The sequence below is a fragment of the Acomys minous genome (assembly GCF_964271855.1).
Source record: "Acomys minous genome assembly, chromosome: 15".
NCBI classification, from domain to species: Eukaryota; Metazoa; Chordata; class Mammalia; order Rodentia; family Muridae; genus Acomys; species Acomys minous.
This window is the reverse complement of record NC_140497.1, coordinates 86,575,059-86,588,889: the sequence shown is the minus strand read 5'-3', so window position 1 is coordinate 86,588,889 and position 13,831 is coordinate 86,575,059. Positions and strand designations below refer to the sequence as shown.

The 13,831-nt window shown below is 45.2% G+C and overlaps 1 protein-coding gene across 1 annotated transcript in view; it reads right to left on the bottom strand.

Moving 5' to 3' along the window:
• The window catches only part of LOC311585131 (uncharacterized protein C12orf56 homolog), a 52,526-nt gene that overhangs the window by 12,112 nt on the left and 26,583 nt on the right, over positions 1 to 13,831 (bottom strand). The window contains exons 5-8 of the mRNA XM_084759997.1: positions 12,593 to 12,666; positions 8,924 to 9,068; positions 4,523 to 4,629; positions 3,692 to 3,781 (exon numbers count right to left, since the gene is read on the bottom strand). Coding sequence (XP_084616123.1) covers positions 3,692 to 3,781; positions 4,523 to 4,629; positions 8,924 to 9,068; positions 12,593 to 12,666 — 416 coding nt within the window. The remainder of the gene's footprint in view (positions 1 to 3,691; positions 3,782 to 4,522; positions 4,630 to 8,923; positions 9,069 to 12,592; positions 12,667 to 13,831) is intronic.

The following is a 13,831-nucleotide window of genomic DNA, read 5'->3' as shown; positions in this document are numbered from 1 at the left end:
GAGCAGGAAAGTGGGAGGTGGGGAGGGGGTGGGGAGACACCCCAGAAAGAGACAGAGACAGAACAAGAGAGAGGAAGACAGGAAGAGAAAAAAAGAGAGATGGAGGTAAGAGAGAGAGAGAAATGAGGTGGGTTTGTCCTTTTTATAATCCTGGGCAGGGGCACACTTAGTGGCAGGCAGGTAATAATGTCATAGGTTGCTAGGCAGATTGTAGCAGTCTGCTAACACACCTGACCCCAGTTTTCCCGTATGTGTGTCTCTTATTAACACTTGACTGTCAGCAGGCCTGTGCAATCTTCCTGTCTCTGTCCCGCACTGTCCTGCCCCCCCAGCACTGGGGTTAGAGGCAAACACCTTGTCTGGCCTTTTATCAGTTGTGGGATTTGAACTTAGGTTCTCAAAGTTTCGCTGCAAGCTCTCTTATCCACTGAGCCACCTCTCCAGCGCCCATAACTCCCTTTGAAGCTTTTCTAGATATGACGTTTGAATTGACATTCCGTTCTCTGTTCTATTTAATTGCAGACCTTTATTTTCAGGAACAGTTTCTTTTCCAATCTCAGAGAAGAAACTCTGAAGTTCTGGGTCACTTACTGTGATAATATATTAATTCAACCATAGCAATACCAAAATATAAAAGAACATGGCACATTTCAAGGTGGGTTCAACTAACAAAATTTCTACTTTTGGAAATAATAAGAGGAAATGCTAAACGAATAGCTGCTCCTTTATTTCCTCAAATGGAATTTAATTTGAAATCCACACCTTCTACCAACTGACTTCATTTAAAACTCTCAGGGTCAACACTTTTAGTCCCAGAAAGTAGAGATTTCTAGGATCGACATCCCAGACTTAACAATGGAATGGTTTTATTATTCAGACTGGTATTGTTTGTAATGTGTGGATTTAAAATATATTACACTCTATTTTAGAGCATAGATGTTGGAGGTCAAATAGTCTGTGATAGTGTGGAAGGTGGCATTCTAGTGTGGCTTCCAATATTCCTGTCCCACAGATCCTATATGATCCTTTATGACCCCTTCTCCTATGTGTGGGCAGGACGTGCGACCCTAAGTGACCGCCACTCATGATGTGCTATGTTATCATTAGCTGACTTATTAGTCAGTCCAGAGGAAATGACCCTGGGTGGGAGTAATCTAACCAACTGAACTCTGCAAAAGTCAGGGCCTTCCGGAACTCACAGATAGAGCCCGCAAGGAAATCCCATCAACACTGCAACTGAAATGTCTGCGCTCAGGAGCCGAGGATCCAACTCTGCCCAGAGCCTTGGTCCACAGAGATATGAGATAATAAGTAAATGTTTACATGGCAATAGATTGATACTGTTATGTTTATATCTTTGCTGTTCTCATGGTAATCCTATGCATATCAAAAGTGCCTAAAAATTAATATTATCACCAGACTCTATTATAACTATTAAGCACACAAACTGAAGGCTAGAAAAAGAATTAGTCTTGGCAGGAGAAAAGGTTTGATGAAACTGTTAGGGTCAAACCAAGTTAGAACAATTAGAGGCCACACTTTACAGTGAAGGGAGGGTGTGTTTTTGTTTCTAGTTCAGATAGAGAAAAGTAGAAATCAATATGATGTGAGCAGAAGTGTTAAATGCCTTGCTTAGGAAGAACATTCTCTTGCCCTTTAGAACTTTCCGCTTCCCGTGAAGGTCATCCTGTTTCCGTGATGAGAGCAAAGACAGCATGAAAAATGGCAGGTAGGGCTGGAGCGATGACTCAGCAGCTAAGAGCACAGGCTGCTCTTGCAAGAGGAGCTGGGTTGGGTTCCCAGCACCCATGCTGGGAGATCACAGCCACCTGTAACTCCATGCCCTGGAGATCAGATGCCTACTCTGGACCTGTGGGCTGCTGCACACACACACACACATGAACTCACACATGCCCTCACGCGTACACACAAAAACAAAATAATAAATAATTCTTTAAAAGCAAGAGAAACACTAGGCTGTGCCAGGTCAGCACCGCTCCTTTGTACCAACCTCCTCTGTGATCTGACTCCCCTGAACTAGCTGGTTACTGCTTCTCCCACGGTCATCAGAGAAGCTTCTGATACAGGAGGTGCCAGTTAATTCCAAGACCCCCACGTGGTCAAGCTTCTGAGAACAAGAGACTGTGCAGTGTTCAGCCCTAAGTAGGACATCTGCATCACTCCTCCTCCTCCTCCTCCAAGACTCAAGGGTCATTGCAGAAAGAGGCAAATGCTGTCAAGAGATGCTTTAAAATTGCTTTTGCCAGACATCTCAGGCCCTCTGCACACATGAACTCACGGCACTGTGGCTGCATGCGCAAGACCTGCATAAAACCAAGCCAGTCAAACCTCCAAACCGGTGAGTAGCCCTGGCACATGCCTTTAAGTGCAGCACTCAGGAGGCAGGGGCAGGAAGATTTCTCAGTTCAAGGCCAGCCAGATCTACAAGAGTGAGTCCCAGAACAGCCAGGGCTACACAGAGAAACACTGTCTTGAAGAGGGAAAAAAAAGGGGGTGGGGGGCAGGGAAAGAGAGAAGGAGAAAGGAAAGGAAAAAATTCCAGCATGGATGGGAAGGCCTTCTTGGCAGTTGGTGGGGGAGGGGCCTCAGTTTTCTTCAAGGAGGCAGCCGTGATCGGCAGCTACCCTACTCCCGTGTGTACACATACCAACAGTGCCAATCAGACTCAGTGGTTTTTTTTTTAAGTGCATAGAGTAGGAGAAGCTGTGAGGGGATGGGGTGGGGATATGAGAGGAGATGGAGAGGGAACTAGGGGTGAACTTGCTCAAAACGCATTGTGTATATGTATGAATAAATAAATAAAATGTTTAAATATGGCAGAATAATAAAAAAGAAGGAAGTTGGGACCTGGCCGATCTTAAAGGGGAACACTTGATAACCCACTCTAGGCCATATGAGAAAGGGTTAACCTCTCTACCTTCTTTTGGACACAGGTTGTCTTTGTGACTGTATAAAGCCTAAACTCATGTGAGCTTTGTTCATTTGACCTTGCTCAACCCGGAGAATATAAATCTTCTGATGCTCTGAGTAAAGCTGGCTACCATGAGACTAAGTTGCCTCATTTGGGGCCTCGCTCTCCCAAGCACAAGCTGCCAACTGGAGCAGGACACAGAAGACAGTAAGAGCAATGGCAGAGACTGCATGGTCCCAATGTCTTCTTTAAAAAAACAAAACAACAGCAGGGCATGGTGGCACTCGCCTTTAATCCCAGCACTAGGGAGGCAGAGGCAGGTGAATCCCTGTGAGTTTGAGGCCAGCCTGGTCTACATAGTGAGTCCAGGACAGCCAGGGCTACACAGAGAAACTTTGTCTGGAAAAACAAAACAAAACAACAAAAAGCACACACAGGTACACAAGCACACACACATACATACATACACACATATATACAGACATACAAGCATACATACACAAATACATACACACATATATACAGACACACACACACATACATGCACACACACATATACATGCACACAGACACACACATATACATAGACACACAAGCACACACATACATACATACATACACATATACACAGACACATAAGCACACACACATACACTCACAGACACACAAGCACACACACACATACATACACACATAAACACAGACACACAAACACACACACACACACACATATACACAGACACACACACACAACCTTACTTCTTAGCTGCCAGTGTGTTCAGCCGTGATGATTCAATTTCTGTTTCTCTGAACATCAGTCCTAATGTCTGAATAATCTCAATACATGCCCTAGGAAATAAGAGAGGAAAAAAATGAAAATGGCATGGTTCCACAAGGTCAGAATCCCACAAAAACAATAAGCCTTGAGAGAACTGCCTCCAGATATTCATTTAGAAAAAAGTCCATCAAATTCTGTGCACCAAATTGCAACTCTTGTTGTTGCGTGCCTGGTCTGGGGTTGCTAGATAGAAAGCAGTCAAATGTGTTTAGTGACAGATGAGCGTTTCATATCAGAATTAAGCATCTTTGTATCTGTAATTTATTTCTTAAAAATGTCAGGATAATCACACACTAGTTTAAAATGACCTTTAACAATTTTTTAAAAAGATTTATTTATTATATATAGTGTTCTGTCTGCATGTGTGCTTAAGTGCCAGAAGAGGGCACCAGATCTCTTATAAGATGGTCATGAGCCACCATGTGGTTGCGGGGAAATTGAACTCAGGACCACGAGTACTGGGATTAAAGGCGTACGCTACCACGCCCAGCTTCCATCCATTTATCTTGAACACCTCACAGCAGTGGCTCTTCTTAGCCTTCCTAAGGCTGTGACACTTTAATACAATTTCTTATGTTGTGGTCACCCCTCAACCATAAAATTATTTTGTTGCTACTTCACAACCGTAATTTTGCTAGAGTTATGAATCATAATGTACACATCTGATCCATGACCCCCCAGGGGGTTGCAAGCCACAGGCTGAGAACCTCTGCCCAGGATGGGAAACGTCTGACTATCTAGTTAGCACTTACGTCAGCTCGTCAGCCCGCTGGCTTTTATTCTGAAGCGCATTCTTATCTCTCGACTCTGGCAGATACTCATGGAGCTTGTTTACTAGGAAGTAGAAAAACTCACTGGTCTGCAAAAGCAAGCAGGAAAGGGAGTGATGGAGACCCAGTTGTTAAAATGCCATCCCTAGACAAAAGGACAAAAAAAAAAAAAAAAAAAAAAAGACATCTCTTCACTTTAAGAAGTGAATAATGACCACAGTTTCCTCAAAACCAGCAAAACTGAAAACAAACTTTTTTAAAATTTATTTATTCTTGTTACATCTCAATGGTTATCCCATCCCTTGTATCCTCCCATTCCTCCCTCCCTCCCATTTTCCCCTTATTCTCCTCCCCTATGACTGTTCCTGAGGGGGATTTCCTCCCCCTGTATATGCTCATAGGGTATCAAGTCTCTTCTTGGTAACCTGCTGTCCTTCCTCTGAGTGCCACCAGGTCTCCCCCTCCAGGGGACGTGGTCAAATATGAGGCACCTTTACTTACTGCCATCCAGGTGGAATAGCAAGAACTAGAGAGTGCCATTTGGGTCTGGCTCAGGCATTGATGAAAAGCATCCAGGAGAAAATGTAAGGCCATTGGCAAGACATGGAAAGTGTCGACTGGCGCTAAACCAAATGCACAGTGAAATAATAGTCATAAAAGCAGTGTAAAGACAAGTGCTTTTGATGGCACATCTGAAATAAAGGCTGCCATTTCTATCTAAACCAACACTCAATTTGAGCAACTAATGTGTCTGTGTTCAAGTTGATTAGCTAAGTATGAGAATAAGGACTGACCATAAAATCAGGCGAGCTGATGCAAGGGTGCAATTGTTTGTCCTTGCTAGTCCTCTGCTGCTCCCTGGACCTCTGATGACTAGTGACAATTCACCATATTTAAATGAGTAGGCAGGGCTGGGGCGTGGTGGTGCATGCCTTTAATCCCAGCACTCAGGAGGCAGAGGCAGGAGGATCGTTATGAGTTCTGGGCAGGCTCATCCAGGACAGCCAAGATAACATAGAGAAACCCTGTCCAAAAAAAAAAAAAAAAAAAAAGAGTGGGGATATGTGGGATGAGGGTGCCTGGGGAGGTCAGAAGAGGGTATCAGAACTTCCTGAAGCTGAAGATGCAGGCAGTTGTGAATTGCCCCCTGTGAGCACTGGGGAGTGAACTCCACTCCTCTCAAGAGCAGTGTGTTCTCTTACCTACTCACCGAGCTCACACACTTGGAAAGCCAGGGCTTTAGCCCAGGACTATGAAAGCCAATGTTTTAAATAGAAAAGTTAATCCTCCTGAAAGGATTTGAGAAAGTCATCTTCCGTAGTCATTATCAGATGATAAAGTTGCCATGCAACAGATCTGGTGTGAAAGGAGATTTATTGTGGGGAAAGGTGGGAGGGGGCAGGGAGGGAAGGGCCATGACAAAGAGAAACAGATGAAGAGAAATCAAGAGACAGGCAGGTTCTTTTTTTTTTTTTTTTTATGTTATATGAGGCTTATTAAATGAGCATGGGGTGGGGGGAGAAGGAAAAGGGGGAGGGGTGCCCCAGAGAGAGAGACAGAGACAGAGACAGGAAGAGTAAGAAGAAGAGAGAGGCGTGAGTAAGAGGAGGAGAGGGAGAAGAGGGAGAGAGAGAGGGGGCCGGAGGGAGGGAGGGAGAGAGAGAGAGAGAGAGAGAGAGAGAGAGAGAGAGAGAGAGAGAGAGAATCTGTTCTTTTATGTGGCCCTGGGCAGGGCCACCACCGACAGGCAGGTTCTTATATCCTGAGCACCTGGTGGCAGTGGCAAGTGATAACATTGGAGGTTGCTAGGCAACCTGGAGGCACGCTATTGGGATAACAGTCATAGCTGCTAACTTTGTATAACTGAATGTGTGAACAGATTTGGGTGGTGGCAAAGAGAGAAAGTGGAGCTCAAACTCCCAGATCTCCATGGCATGGCCCGGACCATAGAGGAGCCACGGAGACGTGGAAACACCTAAAACAGAGACATAGCCACGTGTCCTCTATTCACAGTACCCTGTCATGTTCCATAAACCGAATGTAAAGGTCTCTTTTAGTCCAGCTAATAACACTGAAGAATGATTGGTATTTTCTAGTGTGAAGCAAAAAAAAAAAAAAAAGAGTTGTTTTATTCCTAGACTTCAGAATAGATTTACTTTTTCACAAGAGAATAAGATTTCAATGTAATGAAAATAGCTTCCAGGACATGGCATACGCAAGCATTGTGCTGGGCCTGCGCATGCTGTAGTAGGTAAGAGCACCGAGCCAACAGGTGGGGTGACCATGCTGACTTCTGGGGGTAGGAACTGTGTCTTAGTCACACTTCCATGTCTAATACCTGTGACCACACCTCGCAGTGACTAGTAATGTAATAAATGTTTGCCAAGTTATTACAATGCTACGGGTAATGCCGGAGAATGACACTACCCAATACGGCCAGCCACTGGCAACTAGGGGCTATTTAAATTGATTAAAGTTAAAAATTCTACTACCTCGGTCCTTGGGCACACTCATGTGCTTACTAGTCATACGCAGATAGTGCCCACTGCACTGAGCCCTACAGGCTATAGACAGCAAAGAGAAATCAAAAGGAGCAAGACGCCAGCGCTCCTCACTGAGGGGAAGATGGAAGAGGGCACTGGCGTTTGAGCTGAGCCTTGAAGAACAAAGAACAGAGCAGCAGATGGGGACCAGCGGGTGCTACCTGGTGTTCAGAGCATCCTATCCAGCACAAGCTTTGAAAAAGCAGGTGAGAGAGATGAAGGGCTTGCCTTGGATGAGCTCAGCCTGGCCTCATTCTTTTCTCCGAGATCTTTTTTGCTCCACAGCCAATGCCAACCGCATCGGGTCTATTTTAAGGTTGGAGATGCTTGTCTAACCCTCAGATGGTACTTGGTTCTCCCACTTAGAAATCAACATCAAACAGCGTGTGCAGGTTGTCTCGGTGAGCCTCCCTGGGCTCCGAGGCACCAGTCCTGCCCCCAGCTCTTGGGTCTACACTTGACAGTCTTTTCTGTCATTCTACAAAGAACCTGAGTCTGCACCCTAAACCAGGGGAGCTTCGTCAGTGCTAAGTGATTCTGTGGACATCTAAGGGTAATTCCACTTGGGCACTGAGACAGCTTTGTACCTCAATTTGCCCACTCCTATTTAGAGAGGGAGTTCACCTTTGGTCTCTCTGTACTGTCTAGTCTTAAGTCAACTTGACGCAGAGAGAATCATCTGAAAGAAGGGACCCTCAATTGAGAAAATGCCTTAATAAGATTGGGCTGTACACAAGCCTATAGGGCATCTTATTAATTAGTGATTGCTGGGGAAGGACCCTGCCCATTGCAGGTGGGGCCATCCCTGGGCTTGATGGTCCCGGGTTCTATAGGAAAGCAGGCTGAGCAAGCCATGGGGAGCAAGCTAGTAAGCAGCACCCCTCTGTGGCCTCTGCATCAGCTCCTGCCTCTAGGTTCCTGCCCTGTTTGAGTTCCTGTCCTACTTCCCCTCAGTGGTGGACTAAAACGTGGAAGTGTAAGCAAAATAAACCCTTTGCTCCCCAGCTTGCTTTTGGTCATGGTTGTTGTTGTTTTGTTTGTTTGTTTTTATTTTGTTTTGTTTTGTTTTGTTTGGAGACAGGGTTTCTCTGTGTAGCCTTGGCTGTCCTGGACTCTCTCTGTAGACCAGGCTGGCCTCGAACTCAAAGTGATCCGCCTGCCTCTGCCTCCCAAGTTCTGGGATTAAAGGCATGCACCACCATGCCCGGCTGGTCATGGTGTTTTGTAATAGCAATAGAAACCACAAGACAGGCGCTAACCCTTCTTCAGGTGGATTAGGTACCTAAGTACCTTCCCTAACCAGACTGTGGCTCCCCACTAACACAAAGGCCCTTCTAAATGCTAAAGCCACGAACCTGTGTACAGTTTAGTAAGGAAACTGTTTGGGGCAAACAAATCTACACACTTAAGGGTAGATTAAATTGATCTTGCGTAACATCTGAGCTGGGCAGTGGTGCCCTCTTCTGGCGTGCAGACAGAACACTGTATACATAATAAATACATACATTTTTTTAAAAAACCAAAATGTTAAATATTAAAACATGACTACATTAAATATAATCACCATTTTAAAAATATAGCATCAGAATACAATTAGTATTTCTATTTTAATTTATGCTTAAATTTGATAACCAGATAAAATAAGTTTTGTTTTATTTTGGTTTGGTTTGGTTTTTCGAGACAGGGTTTCTCTACATAGCCTTGACTATCCTGGACTTGCTTTGTAGACCAGGCTAGACTCGAACTCATAGAGATCCACCCACCTCTGCCTCCCCAGTGGTGTGTGCCACCACACTCGGCCAATAAAAGAAGCTTTAAAGATAAAGAACAACACACTCACTTTCCAGAAAAGTCTTTTCAGGATAAAGTTTCTCTGGGCTGCTACTCTCAGTTCCGTAATTAAACACAGTATCTTCCTCAAAGTATTGTCTTTAAGGAAAAGTTCAGACTTAAGTTGACTGAAGTGCTTAATTCTCTCCTCGGACCTACAGGAACATATACAAAGACCACATAAAATGTAAGAAACTGCAGTTCTCAAATTATTGACAAGTTATACAATTTTGTGACTGGTGGAATCTTAACTGAAATTTGTGTTGATAAGCAGTGAGGCCCCGCACCCCACAAAATGAAGCTTCTATCACTCTCCAACTCACTTTTCACCCCTGCCCTTGACCAGCCAGCACACTCTTGCTGGCCCCAGTAAACACTTCGCTTGCCTCACTTGTATTATTAACACAGTCCGGGATCCCTAGGGAATATTTGATTAATTTTTTCCTTCCATCGGTGCCTTTGCTGAAATAAACGTGTTTATAAAGACATTTCCATATTATTACTTGACAGGGAAACCAGTATCTCTTGGCATAAGGGGCCGGCAGTCATATGTACAATGTGAAGGCTACACACATTCTGATAGACAGTCCATGGTTTAGACTGCTGCTGATGCTCGGCAGAAAGGGCGGAGCACCAAGAGGTGCTTCCTGTTGAAAGCACACTTTCCAGGAAGAATGGCTCTTCCACCAGGAAGTTCCCTCCCTCTATGTGAGCACTGCTGGAAATGATCTCCAGTCCTTGGCCCACAGACTTTCCAGTCTTCAGGAAACGGATGCAGAAAGACCACAAGTTCTCCTTAGCGAAGACAGCTGGGCCTGAGTTCCAACAGGCTGTGGTCTTGCCATGAGGAGTCGTCAGTGGGGACAAGGATGGAGCAGAGGTAGCCAGGGAGAGGACAAATAAATAGGCCAGGCTAACATAGTTGAGTTAGAATAGATCGATTAGATCGGTATCTGCCCAGTTATGGCGCCTGAAGCTTATTAATAAATGTAACCAGAAGGGGCAGAGAAATAACCACTAATACCAACAAAGGAGGATTTGCTTGCAGTGGAGCCTTGGGAAGAAGCAAGTGTGGGTAGAGATGCAAGAAGCCAGCATGTCTGCATTCCTGGGGTTTGTGTTCTGGGTGGCTTTGGGCAGTGAGCTTTTTGGTTTTTCCATCGGGCTGAGTAGGAAGGTCAGCTGGGTGCTTTCTCTGCCACTCTAAGTTAGCAGGTTTTCACCCCAGCATCTGGTTGCTGAGTCTTTATTGGTAAAATCAAACATTTGAGATTTTCATTTTTTATAACAACATTTCATGTTCTCCATAGAATGAGACTCTTTTTTTTCCCCCCTGAAACAGGGTCTCTCTATGTTGGCCTTGGCTATCCTGGACTCGCTTTGTAGACCAAGTTGGCCTCGAACTCAGAGATCCACCTGCCTCTGCCTCCCGAGTGCTGGGATTAAAGGTGTGCGCCACCAAGCCTGGTTCCCGTATAGTGAGCCTCTTAACATTCTTGACTTCAAGTAAAAACAATTTTACCACCTCCTCCAGAACCCTGGACACAGTCATTTCCCCCCCACCGCTACTATAGGCAATGTTGGTCCCTCCCACTGCCTGCATCTCTACTTAAAAACCATCTAGAGAGGCAGGAGGATCGCTTTGAGTCAGAGGCCAGCCCAGCCTAGTCTACAAAGTGAGTCCAGGACAGCCAAGGCTACACAGAGAAACCCTGTCTCAACAAAACAAAACAAAACAAAACAAAACCCAACCAAACCCCCCCCCCCCCAAATCTAGATTCCAGTGAGCCTTCTTCACTAAGCCCAATGTCTGGGGGAAGAGATGGATTCTTTCCCAGTGGAAGAGCTGGAGAAGAGATTGTCCTCATTTCAGCGACAGCAATCCTACAGGCAGAAACACAATGACTGTGAGCAGAGGGCTCGGGTCAGAGCCTGGGACAGCTCTATTTTTAACTAGCTGGTCACTCCAGGTCGCTACAGGTCGCTCCAGGTCGCACAGCCTCTCTGTGCAATGGGTACGGTCACAGCACCCCACCAGGATGGGATGTCTCCGTGTCTACACGACAAGTGTTAATACATGGTTGTCTCGAAATAAAACTGGAGTCGGTCTGAGGCCCTATGTCCGTATTCATCCACTTCTGCTTCCTGCATTTCAATTTAAGAGACGATAGAATCTTTCTAGTCTCTTGAGAGCTCTAGAAACAACAGAAACGTACTTTTCACAAACAAATGAGCTGAGTAAAGCAAAAGTTCACATAAAATACAACATCAGCAGGATTATTTTGAAATTAATTTGCCACTTTTTCCCATTTGGAGTCAGCAATTTTGTAAGATATGTAACAGAAGTCATGTTTTAGCCCTTTACCACCTGTGATAATAGATTACAAAGACAAACTGATTTTTAAGTGAAAAATGTAGGGGGAAAATAATACACAAATTACAAATTGAGGTCTCATATAGGTCATAAATTCAAGTTATATTGGGTAGTGTGCTATAACACTCACAACTGGAAAGCTGAGAGGAGTAGGTGTGCATGCTCACGCTCGGCTCCACTCCTCTGGTCTACACAGTCCAGCATCCCCCGTCCTGGGAATCAAGAGAATCACCCGCCTCCTTGATATGGCTGCGCTGTGACCAGCTGCCTCAAGTTCCGGCCACCTGACTTTTCCTCCATTTGGACTGTACCCAGAGTTATCCTGTCACCCTTAAGCTTATTTTGCTAGAGTATTTCATCATAGTAAGAGGAAAAGGAGCTGAAGTCAAGGAGCATTACCATGCACACAGCACAGGCTGGCCTTGAACTCTGCATCTTCCTGCCTCAGCATCAGCAGGGCTAGGCCCAACACACACTTAACATTAGCAGCATGGCCTGGCACATGCCTGTAATCCCAGCATTTAGCAGACAGAGGCTGGTGGATCTCTATGAGTTCGAGGCCAGCCTGGTCTACAAAGTGAGTCCAGGACAGCCAAAGCTACACAGAGAAACCCTGTCTTGAAAGACAAACAAAAATAGCAGCATGCTCACGCTGGTGTAATGCTTTACAGTTGGAAAATGCTTTCCATACATTATCCTAGGAACAGTGTGTATTATGTTTACGACAGCCAAGCTACAGGGTGTGACAAAGAGTTCTAAACTGAAAACCCAGAGGCATTTATTCCTCATAAATCCAAATTCCTTGCAGGTAGAAATGAGTTCTTGTAACTAGTGCACCCTCACAGTATCATCTCATCAGAGGCTGCGAACAATGGTAATTTTCGAGTTCTACTAAATACGTGTTCACTAGCTGGATTGCTGTAAAAAAGGGGAATTTGTCATCACCGACTAGGACCACTTGGTAGCCCAGAAGTGGCTACAGGAAAGGCACTATATTTGCCATGTGCTGGCTGCTATATAGAGAAAGGGACGGATGCTCAAAGTCCTTTTAGAGTTCATTGTGTTTTATTTCTGTGGGGAAGGAGCGAGGAGCACCGTCTACAGTGCACGGCCACACATCTATTCCCTGCACTTCAGTCACCTGGTTCCTTATTTCCTCGGGCGCTCAGCTGGTTTCAGTGAATCTAAAATTTATATAACAGGCAGTGAGAGAGGGTACAGATAAGGCAGTCAACCGCACACACCACACGGAGCTACAAGTGGAAAGAAAAATCCCTAATGAGTCCAGCGCGTATCACACCTCACCTGTACGGCTTCGGGTGGCCAATGACAGGGCCGTGCTCGCTGGCGCATAGAGGGTCTTGTGAAAGAGTAGCTCTCTGAAAGAGGAAAAGAGGGGACTGTCAGGGTTTCTGTCTACTGGAAATAATCTCTGCTTCCGATCAGTATCATATGTGCGCTCTTGGGTCCCACCTGTGGTACTCCACATGCTTTACTTATATAACTCATTCTCACACTCAAGCACATCGCACGGGGTTTGTCATGATTTGGGCTTTTTAAGTTTAAATACAACAGTCTTTCACTAGCAAATGATCTATTTATGTTCAGTTCTGCTGCCCATGTCCTAAAGTTGGAACAATACAGTGTCTGTCACGGCCTTTGCTCAAGGATGACAAGCAAATTCTGGTGTTTTGGTTTTGGCTTTGGTTTTGGAGACAGGGTTTCTCTGTGTAGCCGTGGCTCTCCTAGACTCACTTTGTAGACCAGGGTGGCCTCGAACTCACAGATTCGCCTGTCTCTGCCTCCCAAGTCCTGGGATTAAAGGCATGCGCTACCACCACCCAGCACATTCTGTTTTTGTTGTCGTTGTTGTTGTTGTTGTTGTTGTTGTTCCTGTTGTTTTGAGGCAGGGTCTCACTTTGTGGCTCTGGCTTGGGAGTCACTATGTAGACCAGGCTGAACTCAACCCTCCCAAAGATCCACCTGCCTCGGCCTCCCGAATGCTGGGATTAAAGGTATGTGCTACCAAACCTGGCCAATCCTGTTTTTTTTTTTTTTTAATAATTTATCAAGTTTGGACAGTATCTAAATGCATACAGTGAGATGCAGAAATTCTGTTCCCCCTCCCCTTTCCATCTGTCCTCCACACTAGCCATTAGCATTTTGTTCTTTCTGAGCTCTGGGCTGGCTGGGTCAACTCAGCTGTTCTGGCTCAGACTCCTCTCCCAGCTGACTGGTTCAATCTGGCTTGCTCTGCTTGGCCTCAGACTAACTCAGCAATCTGCTCTAATCTTCTGGCTTCTTCTCATTTTCTGGCTCATTTTCTTCTCATTCTGTCTTCACCTAAGTTCTCTTTCTCTGTATCCCATCTCTCTATTACTGTCCTGGTAAAACTGCCTCCTCTTTCTGTAAAACTGCCTCTTAAGTAGCTTCCCTTTCCTCTCTCTTCTTGTGAGAGTTGGGTGTATCCTATTCTGTCAAATCTTGTCTGATTCATCACCTTTTCTGCCACTCAATTAGACATCACTTTCAAACATGGGTGCT